Below are 18968 nucleotides of genomic sequence, written 5' to 3'. Positions count from 1 at the left end.
TCTGATCCAAAATACCTATCTCTCGCTCCCTGCCAAGCTTCCAGCAGTGAGAGCTGATCTGTCATCTAGTACGCTCTCTCTCCTTTCCACTGCTAACCCCTTGTTGGTGAGTCAGTATTTGGCTAAGGGTGAGACTGCGTGCGGTGACATTGCTCAAGATAAGCTGGCAGAATAGCAAGACCTGGGTGTTTTAGTCCACTCTGTAAGCTGAGTTTTCATCCCAGGAATGAAAATCACTGAAAGGTGGGGGGTGAGGGTGAAACCCTCTCTACCTAGAAGGCATCAAATCCTTTACCCTGGAATGAATGTGGTAAAATTGGGTATTAAAGTCACAGCTGGTTCTGGAGTTGTGATTGGAAACCTGCTCACAGCCTCACTTTCTGCTGCCACATCATTGACTGTTTGGTTATTTTCACCCCACAGACCTTAGTGAGACAGCTACACTTCAACTAGAAATCTGATGGCAGGTGTGCAAGACAGAATTTCGAGCTGTGCATGAAATTAGGTGGAGGTAAAAGCAGAGAAAAGGACCATAACACGTAGAGCTGCATGACCCTTACATGAGAATAAAGGAGATTCCTTACAAGCATCCCCAAATGAGCAAAAAGATAACTGAATCATAGAATCACAGAATCATAGAATGGTTTGAATTGGAAGGAACCTCAAAGATCATCTAGTTCAACCCCTCTGCCATGGGCAGGGACACCTTCCACCAGACCAGGTCACTCAAAGCCCCACCCAACCTGGCCTTGAACACTTCCAGGGATGGGGCATCCACAGCTTCTCTGGGCAACCTGTTCCAGTGCCTCACCACCCTCACAGTAAATAATTTCTTCCTTATGGCTAACCTAAATCTACTCACTTCCAGTTTAAAGCCATACCCCTTGTGCTATCACTACATGCCATTGTCAAAAGTCCCTCCCCAGTTTTCTTGTAGGCAAGGTTGAAACTGGAACCACTGAGGTTTCTACTGTAGCCTTCTGCCCAAAGCAGGATCACTCCAGACATGTTGCTTTGTCCTCTTCCCTAAGGCCTACAAAGCTGCAGATTTCCCAGTCTTCCTCTGTTCTTGTGCACCGCTGCTCCTACCATGAGTGCCTTTTCCTAACATCTGACCAGTCTTATCTGCTGCATTTAGAGCAGATATGGTTTCTTGTCCTGTTAGCAAGAAGACAGTATATTTCCCTTCTCTTTAGCCAAAGGACAAGATTTTGAGAAGAAAAGCAATTTTCTAAGCAACTCTGGCTTATTAGAGACATTGGCAAAGAGCAATTTCCCCAGAGCTCAAAAAGCAGAAGCTGGAGAGGGTGGGCCTACAAGGTGAGGAGAGGCAGTGATGGAAGGCAACGCTGTCAATGAGGGGAGAGGTTGAGGTATGAGCGGGCACTGAAAGCAGGAGGGGTCAGAAGAGAGGCAAGCAGAGGCTGAGGTGGTTTGGTTTGTTACTGGGAGAAGCCAGAGGGAGACATTAAGGACAAGGGATAACGGTTTTAAAATAGAGGGAGGTAGATTCAGACTAGGTAAAAGGAAAAAAAATTTTTACACTGAGGGTGGTGGAACCCTGGAACAGGTTGCCCAGAGAGATGGTTGATGCCCCATCCCTGGAAATATTCAAGGCCAGGTTGGACGGGGCTCTGAGCAACCTGATCTGGTTGGAGATGTCCCTGCTCCTTGCAGGGGGGTTGGACTAGATGAGCTTTAAAGGTCCCTTCCAACCCAAACTAGTCTATGATTCTATGATTAATGGAGAAGGGTGAAGGAAAAGGTAACTGATGCCAAGACCTCAACAGCTACAGGATTATGATGCCAATGAGCTCATTAGCTGGGAATGCTGTTCTGCTTCTAGGGAACAAGTAATGATACAGAAACCAGGTGCTTTGTGTGTTTTACTTAGCTGTTAACTGCAGCTTGCACTTTTCCTGTGGAAGCTTAATTCCCCCTTGTGATGTGATGGAGTTGGTTCACCCGTCTCCACATTCCTCCTGGTCCATACACTAAGAGAAAATGTTGGGATTCCAGCAGAGATTTACATTTCTTGTAGTTTCTCTGCACCAGTGTTTACTTGCTGTTAGATGTGGGGTTTGTTTCAACTGTCCCTGGTCATTACAGATCAGGTACACACAACCCAGCTTGCCCAGGGCTCTAAATAAAGCTAATTTTTGGCAAAACATCTCATAGAGCTGCCTCACAGTTCCTGGGAAAAATCACCTCAACTGGTTTAGATGCAGGCACTGGAAACTGTCAGGAAAAGTGCAGACATGCAGGAGATAAAAATCCATTTGAGGTGGTAGATTTATGTCCTGCTCCAGCAAAGTCCCGTTTGTTCCTATGCCTGCTTTGATCCCATCCTCTCAATTTGGCCCTGAGATGCAAGGTAAGCCACACACCAGCACTGCTCACAGTAAGATCTGAAAAATCCTGCCCTCCCACTGGAGTCTCAATGCTTAGATGACAGAGGGCTGGGGGCAGAGATAGCTTGTTGGAAAATCTTAGTGTCCACGCTTCTTCTCCAGTGGTCACTAGATACGTTGGGGCTTCATTCTTCACTGGTTGTAAACCTACAAATGCTGTGGAGAGGAGGGGAGAGGGAGGCTCAGGATGGGGAGAGCTTTTACAAGTTGAGGTTAAGACCAGGGAAGAGACAAGTTGGCACCTGCAGGCCATGCCAGCATGAAGCTGGGGAAGTGAGACCCGGGGAGATTTGGTGTTTCTTCTGCACGCTTGTGCGATGCCAGCCTGGCTCTCTGCCTGGTTACAGAGCCTGGAGGGGGAGATGGAAAAGGATGCAGCAGGAGCTAAAAGCCAGCCAGGGAGAAGGCAACTGCACTTCCCTCCACGGCACTTCCCTCCACGGAGCCGGGAGAATGGCAGAGAGGAAGAGAAGAGGCACAATTTGCTTTCAAGCCCCCTCTCTCCTTCAGGGCTACACGGAATGAAGCACGGGGCAGAAAGCAACGATGCAGATGGAGTAATTGCCAGGCAAGCACAGAGCTTGGGAGCACCAATGGACGGGAAGGAGCCAGAAAGCCATCACATCCCGGTCTGAGAGTGCAGTGGCGAGCCAGATTAATATGAAGTGCTGGTGCTCCCTCTCTGCCTGCTGCTTCTGTAGCAGAAAGTGGGACTACGGAAGCGGAGCATTCACTGCGCAGCCTTAAGTTTCCTCCACCTTTGTGGCCTCTGCATGGGGATCCCAAGAGAAGGAAAAGCTGCAACTGCAGCACTCAGGAGTGGGTCTCAAGTCCATGTGTATGAGAAGAAACTGAAGGCTGCTCAGACAAGCTCAATCCTTCCAGGGCCTGTTTTCCAAGCATTTGTGTATATAACCATGATATCGCACTTCTGACATCTCTTTTTATATTCAGTTTTAAAAAGAACCATAGGGCTCATCTCGTATTGCAGAGTTCTGTGAGAAAAAAAAAAAACCAACAAATCACCAGAAAGGCATTTCTCCAAGGAGCTTATATTTAAATTTGGCCATAAGAGCAGATTGAGAGAAAATATAGCAAGTTTTAGAAGCAAGGATATAGCTGCAAAAAGGAGAGGAGAGACCTGTCCTGTGCCCATTGTGGGAGGGCTGCAGTGTCAAGAAGAAATGTGGATGGAGCAGATGCCTTGGGAATCTTCCTTACAATGAGAAAAGTGAGGAACAGTGAGAAGAGCTAGAAGAAATTGCCTGGAGAGGCTGTAAGAGTCTCCCCAGGAGACAGCTTGAGAAGCAGGTCAGGGGTGGCCCTGTCAGCAATGCTGTGACCACACTCAGTGGAACCAAGGAAGAGGAGGTTGGATGGGCTGAGCCCTCAAAAATGCTCCAGCTCTGTTTTTGAGGAGTATCCTTGCCATCACCTTCACCTCGCCCCACCAGCACTGTCCTGTTTGAAACCAGGGTAAGACACTCCTTTACTTAGGGCATGTACCAGTTTGATGCTTTCCTTGCTGCCAGCCTCCAGCCTGGTCCTGCTGAAGAACTTCCTTGCCTTGCTTCAGTTTCCTTTTGAGGCCCAACACATCTTGGCTGTTGGCCACTTTTATTTCCCTGCAGACACTCCAGGACATATCCCCCTTTGCCAGTATCTCCTCATCTTCTGCCATCCCTTAGTGGGTCCCTGCTGCATCCCAACATCCTCTCTAAAGCCTTCATTTACCCAAGCTGAACGAAATGGCACTGAGGGAAAATTGATGAAAGAGAGCCTTCAGGCAGGCAGAGACCGTTCCCAGTGAAGGCATGGAAGAGGCGTAAAGCCAAGAGCCAGCAAAGGAGATCTAGGCCATGGTCCAAAGCTGACTGCAGCCAACAGGACTGATTTGAATGGGCTTTGGACCAGACTCTTGGAGAGCAGCTGTGAAGGAGGATACCAGGGGTACAATATGTCTGAGGATAGGAAAATGTGGAGGGCTTTGCTCAGCCTTTCAAGCATGGCTTGTGTAGGACACATAATGGCTTTCTTTAGTACCACCAGGGCTCTCCAGATGGTGCCATAGACATTTGCAGGTTCAACTCCATGGGGCTGTGTTTTACATGACAGGCAACGGCTGATGTCTTGTATTGCAGCAGCAACAAGTATTTGAAGAAAGGTAAAAAAACAACAAAAACTGCAGAGGGAGGAGAAGTGGAGTTGCACGATGCTGCTCAGCGCTACTGCGCTGCTCGGTGGGAAGAAGATACTGAGTGGTTTCAAAATTCCTGATGCTGATTCCTGCTGGCACAAGCCCCGGGCAGGGAGAGAGGAAGGGAGGGAGGGTGTGCCAGCCGAGGCAGCCCCTCTCGGGAGCTCAGAGCAGGCAATGATGCAGTCCCGAGAGGCCGACTCTGGCTGCTGCGGCTCACCTTTGCGGGAGCGATGCTGCCGGCAGGACTTCGACGGCGTAGGTCAGAGCCGGGAGAAATCCCCTCACGGAAAGCAGGGGCGGCTTAGCTGTGAAACGCGGAGGGCGCCGGGCCAGGGCGGAGGAAGGGCCGTGGAGCGGAGCGGGGAGCTGCCCGCGGGGGCTCTGCCCGAGGCTCCACCGCACCCGGCCCCCTGGCCCGGCCCGGCCCGACCCCGCCACCCGGCGCCTCCCGCGGCGACGCTGCCACCTGCCGGCCGCGCCGCGACAGTGCAGCCAGCGTCAGCCGCGGGGCGGGGCCGGGCGGGGCGGGGCGGGGTGGGGCTGGGCAGGCAGCGCGCACTCGCGGGTCCCGGGCGGGGAGTGGCCTCGCTGCCCCACTGGTAACCGGGGATCCTGGACGGCCTTCTCTGCCTTTCTTTTTCTTTCTTTGTTTCTTTCTCTCTTTCTTCTCTCTTTCTTCTCTCTTTCTTTCTTCTTTCTTCTTTCTTCTTTCTTCTTTCCTTCTTTCCACCTTTTGTTTTCTTTTTCTTTCTTTTTCCCTTCCTTCCTTCTTTCCTGTTTTCTACTCCTTCCTTCTTTCCTGTTTTCCACTCCTTCCTTCTTTTCCTCTTTTTCCTTTTCTTTCTTTCTCTTTTTCTTTTTCTTTTTCTTTTTCTTTTTCTCTTTTTCTTTTTCTTTTTCTTTTTCTTTTTCTTTTTCTTTTTCTTTTTCTTTTTCTTTTTCTTTTCCTTTTCCTTTTCCTTTTCCTTTTTCTCTTTCCCATCCTTCCTTCCTTCCCTCCCTCCCTCCCTCCCTCTTTCCTACCTTCCTTCCCTCCCTCTTTCTTTCCTACGTTCCTTCCTCCCTCCTTCTCTCCCTCCCTCTCTCTCTTTGGCTCAGATCCCCTTGACTCTGACCCAGGATCCACCCACAGGGCAGTGGCAAAGCAGCGGTGTCTCTGCAGAGGGAGAAGTGAAGGGGGCAGGCGGGTGGCAAAGCAGAGGAGGGCCAGGCAATGCAGAGCCAGCACAAGGTACTTGCTGAGCAACTGAGCAGCACAAGATGGAACAGAGGCCACAGCTGGATTCCATGGCAGATTGGGAGTGACCGGTTGTGGTCCCAGACCTTTCAAATGCGCAAAGCACACCCTCTGGGAGTGTGTCCCAAGCCCACCCCAGCCCCACAGTGCAGACGTGCTGCCATGAGAGCACTTCTGGCTGCGAAGAAGCAGGTGGCAATTCCCTGCTGGAAGCCAAAGACTCAGGCTGTTCTTTGTAAGCATGCCAGCAGGTTGGAGCTGGCAGACGGGTGTTGACAGCTGTCATCATCCCAGCCATTCAGCCCTATCAACTACACAGGCTCAATTCTGTGCAGCTTCCTGGCAGTAACAGCAGAAATCAGTACTGTAAGTCCAGCACAGCTGGAGCATCTACCGCAATTCTACTGGTCCATATGCAGAATACTTCTTTGCTACCCTTTAGGACAGGTTGGTTGCAGCCAAACCACGTGCTGGGAACAGTCCCTTGCTTGTGCCAACCCTCCAACCATGCCCAGGAGTTCCTTGGGCAAGCAACAGCTGGCCCAAGCTGAGAGCCAGCTGTGGACCATGCTAACTGGTCACCAACCCACCTGATGGAGCTGCAGTGCCCAGGAATCATCCCTAACACTTATTAGGACAGATGTAGGAATCCAACCTGACCTTTGCTTCTGTGGCTTGTCAAGTGGGCATCTTGGCGGCAGCATGGAAGATTTTTTTCATCTGAGCAGGTTCTGGATGACTTTAGAAAATTTCCATTAGAGTGAAGAGATGACACTGTATTGAGCTTGACTTTGTGAGACAAATGCTCCGCTCTTGGTTTTCAATGCTGCAGGGTGCGAGAGCAGTGAGCAGCTGGGAGCCAGTCTGAGAGCCTCTGAACCAGGGCTGACCTAAGTTTGTAGAAGGATCTGCTCTAGTGATCTGAGCACGTGCCGATTTGGGAGAAAGCAGAGTCTCACGTCTTTTGTAAGACAACGTATGTAGAGCGTGATGTTCACAAAGGGAAAACATACTGAGCGAGATTAAACATCAGAACTGTTTTCTTGAAACATTTAAAGCCAGATAAAACCACACTGCTGATTCCTCCAGCATGAATCATCGGTTTGTGCTGACGTGCTCCTAACAGTTCCCACCAGCCCTTGCTTTTCCCTGGGCTGGGAGGAAGGGACCCACGGGCTGAGCTGGCTGGGTGACTGGGGAAGGGAGTGGCGTGGTGGCACATCGTGAGGGACCTGGCTGGAAAAGAGCAGTGGCTGCTGGGGTGTCATTCTTTCCTATCTTTTTTTTTTTTTTTGTGGGTTCTACAAGCTGTAGTGGCACATTTACTCATGCACCTCTCAGCAGAATCTCCCTTTGCTCTGGACCTCAGAGCAGATCACAGACTGGTCTGGGCTTTCTGCTGACCACAGGAACCTCATGGGCACAGGCAGCTGACAGGTTGGGGTGAGCGGCACTGCTGCCTGCATTGGCCGGGCCTGGGCTCCCTCTGGGGTGGGATACAGCAGGTACTGCTGAGGAAAGGGGAGCCGGGCATCCCCTTGCCCCCATGGGCACTTGGCACTGCAGTTCCAGCTCTTCCTGTGGCAGAAGTGACTTCACTCCTTCTATCTGAGACAGGAAAATTCCTTCTTTCTTTTTCTTTCTCGTTCTACATTTGAATTTTGCTGTCTCAGGCATAAGGGGCCAGCACCAGGATGCCCATGTGATGGCAGCTCCCGGCCCGTGGGGGATAGAGGATCACTTTCCTAGGCCAAGAAGGGAAGGAGGTGGATTTTCAGGTGCCCACGGTGGGATGCCTGGGGAAGGGCATGCACGAGAGGAGGCTGAATCCCCCCAGTCCCAGGACCACGGTGGACTTTGCTGGGGCTGCTGACCCCTCACAGCATCAGCCCTGGCTGCCCCTGTTCAGAACACAGCATGGAGGCTGTGTTCTCCTGCCACAGTTCAGGAGCACGTGCCCACAGGCAAGGAGATAATGCAGGGCATGTTTTACCAGCAGGAGCTGTTGGCAGAGGCCGAGTCTCTGACGATAGAAAACACCTTTGGAGCCATGACAGGAGCTGGGCAAGGGAGGAACTGAGAACGAAAGAGAGGTCCACAGCATTGCTCTGGCTTCAGAAGAGCAGAGTGTCATTACTGGGAAGAGAAAAAGGATCGTGTTTCTAGATTGAAGTCCTGGAGGAAGAAATACGCTTCTGATAAGAGAAAGTGGCTTTTTCTTCTGAGTCACTACATTCCTGGGAGTTGTTGCACAAGATGTTTTTAGAGACCCCTTTTCAGCTCACTGTGGTTACCTCTGCATATAAGCATCTTGAAGAGGATCAAAGAAGATCTGAAAAATGAACATTATTGCCACAGAAGCAAAATACCGCACTTACTATAGATGAAAAATGAATGGTTTTATTTTTTTTTCTGTTATTGCAATTTGCCATTCATAAAGCAGCACATTTTTCTTTTAAACTAGAATAAAAATTCTTTGGTGTTGCTGATAGGAGGTGATTCTCACCAAGTGCGAATGTAAATTACCTCTCATGTTCTTAAATTTTACAAATAACCAAAAAAAAACCGTACCTAGATTAGGTGAGGACTGGAATTTCCCTAAACTGTAGATGAAAGCTTGAGTTATCTTTAAAGAAACCTCAACAGTTAACTGTTACACAGCTCTTTATATCACTTCTGAAAATCTCTGTGAGAGGGATTGGCTCATTTTCAAACTGTGGGAAAAGGAAGAAAACTCTTGGATGCTGGTGCCTTTTGACTCCTGCTTGTTTTAGGAGCCTTTGAAGGCTCAGAAGGCCTCTGGTGTCTATGTCTTGACCATCTTCCACTCAAGATGCACAAATGCAGAATGGTGATCTCGAAAATCCTAAGACCCACCTGATTGTGGAGGCCCCTGAACCATGCCCCTGGTTTTCAACATTTGAGTTTGTGCAGCAGGGCGTTCTCCAAGGCCTTGCTTACAAGCAAGCCCTTGTCAGAAGCCCTTACTGGCCTTTCTGCTGTCACTACCTGGAGGCAAGGGACGAGCAAGTCTCGTAGCCCTGAGAGATGTTTCTGTTTACATGGTCAGCCCTTGCCATGGAAAAATTAGGCCACAAGCAATCTCAGTTTCCAGGGCTGAAAGCTGGTCTTGTTTGCCTGCAGAGGAAGGGACGTTCTACAGCAAGGAGCATCCCTTTCCAAAGAATGACGGAGATAAGGCAGCTTTTCTCTTACAAAGGTCTTTGGCTCCATGCAAGTTATCTGAAGGACAGGCTGTGACTCTGTGGAAGGCAACAAGGCATGTCAGGGAACAGGATCTGACTCAAAAGCAAAACTGCATGAGCTTGCGACAGCTGCCAAAAAATACCTGGCTGACTAAGGGAAGAAGAATGCTGAGGGCAGGAAAGGTCCGTGCTCTGTTTGGCTTGTTCTCTTCTTTTGGAAGAGCACTATAAGAAGTGCTTTCTTTCCAACTCTGCCTGTTACAGCTGAATGCCAGAGCGCTGGGAGGCAGATAATGAGTCCAGATGTTGCATTTGCCATCTTTCTAGCTGTCTTCAGTCCAGCTCAAGTGCTAGGGATCAGCAGGTTGGAAATGAGTAGTTAGAAGTTTAAACTAAAGGAGGGTAGATTTCCACTAGACAGAAGGAAGTTGTTTTTTACACTGAGGGCGGTGGAATGCTGGCACAGGTTGCCCAGAGAGGTCTTGGATGCCCCATCCCTGAAAACATTCAAGGTCAGGCTGGATGGGGCTCGGAAGAAACTTATCTGGTTGGAGATGTCCCTGCTTGTTGCAGGGGGATTGGTTGGACTAGATGACCTTTAAAGATCCCTTCCAACCCTGACTATTCTGTGATTCTATGAAGCACACGAGACCTTTAAGAAAGGGAACGATGCACCTTTATTAGTTTGAGGAATTGAATCAAAACCTCTACCTTGCCAAATAGGTTAGATATTACCTGAGACAGATCATCTATTATAGATAGATAGATTACGTCAGATATTTCATTAGGTTAGATATTATAATGACCAGAGGAAATTACAAACAAGAGGAAAATTATTCCTATTACCTGCCATCTTGCCAATCATTAATTGGACTGGGGCCTGCTGGATGCCATAGATCTGTATCTAGACATCCACATGAACACGCAATGGGAATTACCTGTGACTTTTTTCCTCTCTTTTCCCATACTTCCCATACCTTGAAAGCATCTGCAGGGGGATCCAGTGGGTGTTGTACCAAAACAGATGATACCTCAATTTAGAAATACAGGGCTAGAAAGGAATTCCTGGGTCTCTGACTCCAGTCTCCTGGCAACAAACTATTTGTTTTAGTGAATAGCTCAAATTTTTCCTGTCCATTTGCAAGCGAATGTCTGTCCCCTTCTTTTAAGGAAGGTAAGTTTGACTCCTGAAAGTGCCAAAAACTGAGAATGGAATAAGGGGCATTGCAGAAGCTAAGACATTAATTAGAAGAAACTGCCTGTGTTCACCTGAGTTGCAGTCACAGAACATGCAGGTGAGAAAGAAGCAGCCCCTCCTCACCAGCGAGGAGAGGCGGAATGTCCTGCTCCACCAAGGAGCTCGGCTGGAGCAAAGCCCAGAGGGGGAGTTTGGGCCCATCTGTCCCCAGAGGTTTCTGACACTTCTCTGCCGTGGCTTTCCCCTGGTAACCAGAGCTGATTTGCTAGAGAGCTTCTTAGCATGCACCTCCTTGGTACTTGTCCTCTGCTGCATCAGGCTACCCATTCCACGCCCTCTCACGCCAAGGTGGCCTTGTTTTCTTGCCAACCTACCTGTGCAGCTGGACATGCCTTCGGCAGACTTGTGTCCTGCTGACTTTCTTTACCATTTACAAGCTGTTTGCTCCTGGAAGGCCTCCAGCACTTCTTCTCTGGCATCAACTCAACTTTTGTTTTCAGCTGTAACAGCTCTAAACTTCAGCACGTAGCTTGATGACCCGGGTGGGACGGAGAGAAAGTATTTGGTCGTGAATTTTGGCTGTGAAGCATTGCATTCAGCAGAGCTGTGTCAATAGAATTGTAAACTCCATCATTTCCTCTTTCACTTCGGCTGCTGATGGAGAGGCAAAGAGAAACCTATGGCCTTGCACAGCCCTCTGGAGCCAGGATTTAAGGCATCCATGGCAAATGCCCCTCAGCTTCTGAAGGATGGGGTCTGCCCTCTGTTACATTGCTGGGATGTGTGCTTCTAGCCACCGCTTCACCAAGGGATGGAAACAGCCTGTCTCACTGAAGTGTGGGCAAAAAGCAAGGGGAGGTGTCTCTGAAGTTGTTTCTTACTGCTAATATAACAGTTGTTTTGTTTTTTTTTTTTTTTCTAAAAGGCTTACTGTCTTCATACTGTAGATACAGAGTGCTCCACTGTCAGGCTGGAGACACATAATGTGCCCATAGAAGATACTCAAGATTAGAGAGAGCAGACATTTGTTTTAGATGCCATCCAAGTCCTCTGTCTAAGGACTTAATATTCTTCCCATGGTGGGCTATGACACCTATGGTAATTTCTTGCATGAAACTCAGAGTTTTCTTGAGAAACTCTTACATTTGGCTAAGAGCTAAGCCAAGAGAATAGATTCTAAGTGCTTTGTTACTGTACAGTGATTGGAGCAGGAAAATCTGTTGAGAGAGGGAGAGTAGGGGACTGCCATCCTGCAATCCTGAGGCCAAACCTTCTGATTTCTTGGGTTTTACCCAGCCTGAGCAGAGGGTCTCCAAGAACACACACTCCAGCCCCTGCAAGGGCTCTGACCCGTGGTGCCCTGCCTGGCCAGCTCTGCTCACTGCTGCAGGAGAGTGGGGAGCTCTGTGAGGGGTGAAAAAACCCATGAGTTGGGCATGGGGGTCACCACAACCATCTCACGTCTCCCAAATAGTGCTTCAGGTTCAACATTGTAGTCCGGCTGCCGAACTGGTCCAGGTGCCTGTAAATATCCTCCCAAATAAACAAGATATCCAGTTTCTACTTTTTTACACTCCTTTATGGTGTATGAGGAATATAAAGGAAGCCGGAAGGTTGGTGGTTTATTTGTTTGGGGATGGGAGGGGGGAAATATTTGAAACTGGGTGTGGATATAATTTGCTTGGTCGGCTCCTTTTTACACCGAGAAATTCAAGTTCTGCATTGCCATCATTAAGACTTTGAGGAGAGCTCAGAAAACGAATGTTCACTAGCAAAGAGGGGAAGACATCTGTAATGGGGATATTTAAAAAGTATTGGGCTTCTTCACATGTCTCTAATGAACTTTTTGGAGAAATGAAGCCTTTGGGGACATCAAGGAGCTCACTTCAAGGGGGGCAATTTTCTTTCTTGGAAGTCCTACAGGACTACAGAGATGGAAATCTTGATACTAGGACTACACTGCTGAAGGGTTATAGGAACTGTCCCAAATGTTGCCATGCCCAGGCTGATGCTGGGGGTGGCTGCGTGCCAGGATTGCGGTGGGAAGCCCTGGGATCTCCCAGCCCTGTGTTACCCCAGCCCCATGGGCATGGAGAAATGCTAGTGAAACCATGTCAAGCAGCACCTCTTACACCCCCAGATCCTTTGTGATTAATTTACTTATTGATGGCCTTTCATAACTCCATGGTCATCTTTTTTCACACTGCCATTAATTATTCCTGGAAGCAAATAAAAGGGCCCACCGATATCTCTCCCTCCCTCTAGCTGCAGCCAGCTTTTCCTTAGGGAGAAAAAACTTGTGCTCGTTTGCAGTGGGACAATGCCGACTTTTGAACCTCTAACCACTAAACAAACAAACCTTGCGCTCTGCTCCACAATCCAAACAGGGTTTATTGACAGGCGTATCGCAGCAACGTGCAGCAACTGGGGCAGCAGCCAGGCTGGGGATCAATGCTGCGGGGGCGGCCACGGGCGTCAGAGGGCATCCTCGAAGGGACAGCACCACCCAGGGCTGCCCGTGCCCCGGCTGCCGGTGCTGCCCCCTGAGAGCCCTCGTGCCCCCTTGGGGAGAGCGTGGAGGAAGGAGTGGGACATGGACCCTGCAAAGCCCTTCTAACTCGGCCATCCCTGGCGCAACTGCTCTCCTCTGTCTGCTGTACGGCTGGTGCTGCAAAGCCAAGCCCCCCAGTTTGGGTGGTGCTCAGTTTTAGGTGTCCCCCAGCTCCTCCAGAAAGATCCAAGGACCCTTTAGAAGCAAAAGAAGGATGGATCTGGCTCCTGTCTCCCTCTGGTCCAGTGCGAACCATGGACATTGGACCCAGTGGGATGAGGTGTGTGTCAAGCCCACGTGCAACAAGAGTAACTACCTGGGTGCTGCACCCAGGTCTCCTGGCCAGACTCACTTCGGAGACTACACATGAGGCAGAAAATCAAGCAAGTTCCGTGCACTGGAAGTGCTGCCTCCCGCCATGGTCTTCCCCCAGGCGCAGGAGCCCTGGATCGGGTTTGCACAGCCAGACGTCTGCTGTCAGCCAGCACCCAGCCCCTGGCCCAGCGAACCATGGAGCTATATGCAGCCAAAACCCAGCACAGAGGCTTTGGGGCTGGTGCTCAGGCTCTCCCAGGCAGAGAGAGCTGCCTTGTCTGTGGGGCCAGGCCCTGGCAAACCAATCCTTCCCATGCAGTCCTGCAGATCCTGCTGGCATTTGGCTTTGGCTTTCAGCAAAAAGATGAGAACAGAGTCATCAAGGAGAAAAAACAAAGTACCCCCAAAGAAGGCAAATGGAATATCTTAAATAAATTTGACAAGAAAAAGAAAAAAACATGGGGTCAAAGGCTGGAGAAGTCAGAAACCCGCAGAACGTGTTTAGGGCTGGACAGAGCTCCCATCCCTGTTGGGATGGGATACCAGCTGGTCCCACACGCAGCCCCAGCTTGCCTGTGCAGCCTTGCTTCTCGGTGGGGTTTCTCCCATCTGTAAGTAAGAAGTACACACAGCAAGCAGCCAGGGCGATTTGGCCAAATCAGCCGGACTTTTCTTGTTTTCATCTCGAGCTAGGCGAGTCGTTTGGCATCTCTATCCTGGTCCCCACCATCCAGCCAGCACAGGGAAACAGGCCACAGCCCGTGCAAGGCGGGCTCCGGTGCTCGTGGTGGGGCTGTGATGAAGCCTACGTAAAGCTGGTAACACCAAGGAGACTTTGGGAAACTGGAAAAAAACCCCAAACCTCCGAACGAGCCAAAAATTGTAAGGAGGTGAGAAACAGCACATAATTTAAATGATGGAACATTGCAAAATGGCACTGGACACTTTGCAGCAGTATTCTGCAGACACAAGGCTCCTTGCTCCAACATGACAGGACACCTTTTTCAAAGGAGACTTCATTCTCCTAATTTCTCCGTACTGCAGCTAATAAATCTGGCTGGATGACTATCAGCACCGGATTTATGGGCTCTTTTACAAGTGTCTAACATTAAGCAATTCACCTCTGAGCATTTAAACAGCGCCTTATCTTCTCTGCGCTGGCCCTTAGGGCAGGACGAACATTTTGTGTATCTACTGTTACAAGAAAAAATAAAATAAAATATTTTTTTTTTTTTTAAAAAATGTGCTTTAATTGTTTTTCTTGTTAAAATTCATCGTTAGCCCAACAACATTTCTAAGGTCTTTGGGACCGATCCCTGAGATTCACCGGAGGTTGACTGGTGGGCAGTGCCCCCCACTCCCTTTTATCTAACAAACTCCAGGGTTAAAAAAAAAAAAAAAAAAAAAAAAAAAACAACAAAAAACCAAAACCAAACGAAAACCAAAAACCCACCCAAACATAATAATAATAATAATAATAAAGCGATGGCCACGTTTCCCCTGGATGACGAGGCACATCCACTGTACACCTGTACACACGGCCGGCCCCGCGGGGTGATGCAGTGAGTGGGATGCGGGGCTTTGGTGGGAGGTTCACTCCCTCCGTGCCCCCCGGCCGGGCTCGGCCCTACCCCACCGCGACCGTGGCCTCCAGCAGTTCCTGCGCCTCGGACCCCCGGGCCGCTGTCACTGAGGGGCGGAGGGGCCTAGCCCGGGGGCGGCAGCCCCCGTCGTGGGACCCTGCAGTGGGGCACCGGGACTGAGCGGCTCCGCGCCGCCGGGCTGCGCCTGCTGCAGCTTCTTCTTGTTGATCTTCCTCTCCTTCGCCCTCCGGTTCTGGAACCAGATTTTCACCTGCCGGGAGGGGAGAAGAGGGAAGTGAGGGGGGGTCGCTCCCCGCGGTCCCCTGCTCCTGGACGGCCGCACATCCCAGCTCCGCGCATCCCAGGCCCGGTCATCCTGGCTCCACGCATCCCTGCCCTGCGGATCCCTGCCCCGCATATCGCTGCTCCGCGCATCGGTGCCCCGCGTATCACCGCCACTCGTGGGACAGACCTGCCTCTCGGACAGCCCCAGGCTGGAGGCTAGCTCCGCTTTCCTCCTGATGGTGATGTAGCGGCTGTAGTGAAACTCCTTCTCCAGCTCCAGCCGCTGGTGGTCGGTGTACACGACGCGGTACTTGTCTTTCGTCCTGGTTTTAACTGCGGAGAACAAAGCCAGGGTTGGGAAAGCCGAAGCCAAAGGGCCTAGGAGAGGGGAGCGCAGGGGCGCAGGGCGAGCAGGGTCGGGCCCTCCCGACTTCCCGCTCCCCTCTTCCTGCCCAGGTCTTTACCGAGAGCGGGGAGCAGAGGGGAGAGGAGCGGTTCCACACCTCCTCGGGGACACGGGGCAGGGACACCGCTGCCTACCGCGACAAGCCGAGCATTGGCCCCCCGGCCCCGGTTGCCAGCCTCCCGCCCCACCGCTTGGCGCTGGGGGACCCCTCGGTTGTGCGCTCGCTGTCGACTTTCTGTTGTGTTTTGCTTTCCCTACCCAGAACAAACTTTTTCCAAAGACAAGGAGAAAAGGGAAAAAAAAGGAAAAGCCCCGTTCGGAGCTCGGCAGCTTCGTTTCTCAACGAGAAAAACCGATCCTAGCGGGGGGAACCGGGAGCGGCTGCCGGGGGCCCCTCGGGGCCCGGCTGCCTCCGCTTCTTTCCCCGCCGCCGGCCTCGGGACAACGACTGAAGTCACTTCCCGGTGACCCTGCAAGCGCGACGTGCAACTTTAGGCCTCAAAAAAGATATCCAAAACCCGAAAAACGAACCCCGAGGAAATCCCAAGGCGAATGCCAGCCAGCGGCCGGCCAGTGTTGGGCGGCCGCGGATCTCCTTTCTCCCGAGGGTTTCTGGTTTAACTGGTTGTGTCCCCGGCCCTCCCGTTCCCCAGGGAGCCAAGGTGGGGAGCCTCTACCCTCAAGGTGCTTAATGGTTCGCAGGCTGACTTTGTTCAGGTAAACTCTCTGCAAACCACAACAAAAGCGCCCTGTAAAGATACAAGCCTGATCAGAGAAAACTCCCCAGAGCCAGTGAATAGGGAACACAATCCCAAACAATGCAGGACAAGGAGATCTTATCAAAGAAAAAAAGAAAAAAAAAAACCCTTCTCAAAGCCTTAATGACAGCCACATTCTGTTTGAATTACCACTACTGAACAAATGGCGGCAGGCGCTTTCATCCCCCCCCCGCCCCCTCCCCAGCCCCGCGCATTAACATAAACACCGGCTCCAAAGGCAGAATTTGAATGGAGACAAGGGACCGGCCACCACCGCACAAGCCCAAACTGTGGGAACTCGGCGGGCACGGCAGAGCCCCGCCGCCATCGCCACCCCGGGGCACCGGGGCGGCTTCCCCTGGGGGCGCGGCGGCCGACGGGGCGGCCGGGACCCTGCCACCCCACGCCGCTCTGGGAGCCCTCGTACGTGGCGCAAGGCCGGGGATGAGAGACGAATGGCAGGAGTCATTATTCACTGCCCCACTCGGCATCTTTTTTTTTCTTTTCCCCGACCACTCGGTATAAATATATTTTTTAAAAAGCCACAAAAATAAAAGAATAAAGGAAAAAGAGGGGGAGAACAGTGGTGGATGGCGTATATCAAAGCAGGAGGACATGCATCTCCTCTGGTAGATGGAGGCGGGTGGAAATAAAAGAGAAGGGGGGCTCTGCGGGGGTATTAACATCACAAGGGAGCGCGGCGCCGGCCGTGTCCCGACCCGTCCTGCCGGCCGCCGCGGGACTGGGGGTTTGGTGAAGGTGGGGGGGAGGAAGTCTGGAGGGCGGCGCGCCCTCGCACCCCTCGGCCCCACTGGCCAGGCCCGGGGGTCGGCGGGCAGCTGTAGCCGCTGGTCGGGAGACCTTTAATAAAGGGTGGGCGCCCAGTGACTCAGAAACAAATGCGGAGCGACACCGGCCGATGATTTATATGACTGTAATTGGTTATAAAATCTTCCGAGTGGCTACAAGCGGAGGAGCAGAACAGTGGGAGGAAGAGCGATCGTTTCCCCGGGATCCCGGGCCGTTTCGCCCCGCTTGGCCGTAGCGCACCCGGCAGTACCGGACTTTGCGGGGCCGGCGGCGGCTCAGCCCCGCCAGGGAGCCGGGGACTAGCCGGCAGCTGCCGTTCTTCCCCGGACCGGGTTTGTTTCGGGGTGCTTCTCCCTTCCCCTGTGTCCCACTCCCGCCTCCGCCTTGCTCGGCGCCTCGAGGGAGCAGTCGGCGGGGCAGCCCCCTCCCACCCGCCCCGCCGCCCCCCGGCCCCTGCTTACCCTGGCTGCTGAGCGGGGGCTGCGCCGGTTTCCTCATCCAGTCGCAGAGGCCGCGGCGTTGCCCCGCGGGGGAGAGCGGCTCGGGGGCGGCGGCAGCGGCGGCGGCGGAGGCGGCGTTGGCGTTGAGGGGCTGCATCACCCCGGCGGAACAGTGGGGCGCGGGGCCGGCGTGGTGGTGGGCGTGCGGATGTGGGTGCGGGGGGTGGTGGTGGTGGTGATGGTGGTGGTAGTCGGCGGGGCTGTAGGCCACGGCTGCGGCGGGGGAGCCGCCGTTGAGGCCGTGGACGGCGGGGGCGGCCGGCGGCGTCCCTTGTCCGTAGGCCCCCCAGTCGTCGCGGAGCGGAGGGGCATAGGGCGCAGGCCAAGCCGGGCCGGGGGACTGGGCGCCGTCGAGGTTGCCGTGGTAGCCGCCGCCGCCGTAGTCCGCGTACTGCGGGGCGCCCACGAAGTTCTGCGCCGCCAGGTTGAGCCCCCCCGCGTGTCGCAGCGGGCCGGGGTACATGGGCCCGTCCTTCTCCAGGAGGTAGCTCACGTACATGCTGGCGGGGGTCCGGCGGCGGCTCTCCGCATGCTGCTCGGGGGCTGGGGCAGCGGCCCGACGACGGGGAGGGGGCCGCGGCCCCCCGCACTGGGCTGCTCCCGGCTCCCGGCTCCCGGTCCGAACCCGATGGCCGGCAGCACTTACATGATTAACGATTGTTTACAAGGCTCTATTAGTAATGGCCCAGACACACCAAAGGCAGGTGACGTGGAGAGGCGCTGGGTATATAGCTACTACCCCTAAAAGACGATTTGCATTTAAAAAGATAAGGAGAGGGCAGCGACCTGATCACAGCTAAATATTCAAGCCTTTATTGTTTAAGAGCTTCCTCCTTCCATTGCAACCTGGTGCACTTTAACCTCCAATCACAGGTTCAAAGGATGAAATCAAGAGACTTGCAAAAGACACGCAGGGAGATCTAAGGGCGAGGGTGGGAACACGGGAGCCGCGTATCGCGGCCGATCTGGGGGGCAGCGCTTTAACCAGCTCTTCTCCGCACTCGGGGCTGGGGGCTGGCGGGGGGGAAGGGGCGGAGAAGGAGGCGATTTTGATTAAAAATCCACAAAGCCGTTTTGTCGTGGGCTGTTTTAAGCAACAAACCCCACCGCGACGGCCTACTGCTTTTCCTAACGCGCTTCCCGCCCGCTCCCACTCGGTCACGGGCGATGAAGGAGAGGTAAGAAGAGAAATCTCCCCTCACTCCCCCTCCGAGGGTCCTGCTGCTTTTCCTCCGCGTGTGCGCCCACGGAGCTTCGAGGGCAGCCGCTGCCCTCTCTCCCCGTCCCAGCCTGGAAGGGGCGAGGGCTGGGGGTGCCTTCGATTAAAACACCCACTGCCCTTCCACCCTCTGCCCTCAGAGGTTCTGGGTGCGGGGAGATCCAAGGGGGGACCCATCCGCCTTGACCCGCAGCCCACCACCCCGCGGGGCGACTCCCTTGCTGCAGCGCGGCTGAGCGCACGCAGAACCCGGCGACTTGCCCCTCCGGGCACGCTGGCTTTTTCCCAC

At 52.8% G+C, this 18968-nt stretch overlaps 1 protein-coding gene across 1 annotated transcript; it reads right to left on the bottom strand.

Annotated features, from left to right (window-relative positions):
• Positions 1-14804: 14804 nt before the first annotated feature.
• CDX2 (caudal type homeobox 2) lies at positions 14805-17959 on the bottom strand. Its single transcript, XM_086742189.1, has 3 exons — positions 17422-17959; positions 15174-15319; positions 14805-14972 (listed from the first exon to the last, which is right to left on the bottom strand). Exons 1-3 carry the CDS (start codon positions 17957-17959, stop codon positions 14805-14807), a joined length of 852 nt encoding a protein of 283 aa, XP_086598315.1.
• Positions 17960-18968: the final 1009 nt, after the last annotated feature.

The sequence above is a fragment of the Chlamydotis macqueenii genome, chromosome 1, assembly GCF_036417535.1.
Source record: "Chlamydotis macqueenii isolate bChlMac1 chromosome 1, bChlMac1.mat, whole genome shotgun sequence".
NCBI lineage: Eukaryota > Metazoa > Chordata > Aves > Otidiformes > Otididae > Chlamydotis > Chlamydotis macqueenii.
This window is presented reverse-complemented; position numbering and strand designations above follow the sequence as displayed.

Excerpts from the sequence above, each read along its gene's own strand:
- CDX2 (XM_086742189.1), bottom strand. The coding sequence starts at position 17,959 with ATGTACGTGAGCTACCTCCTGGAGAAGGACGGGCCCATGTACCCCGGC. Across the intron at positions 15,320-17,421 it reads GCCCCCGCTCAGCAGCCAGG|TTAAAACCAGGACGAAAGAC; the intron begins GTAAGCAGGGGC and ends TGTTCTCCGCAG. Across the intron at positions 14,973-15,173 it reads TGGGGCTGTCCGAGAGGCAG|GTGAAAATCTGGTTCCAGAA; the intron begins GTCTGTCCCACG and ends CCCTCCCGGCAG.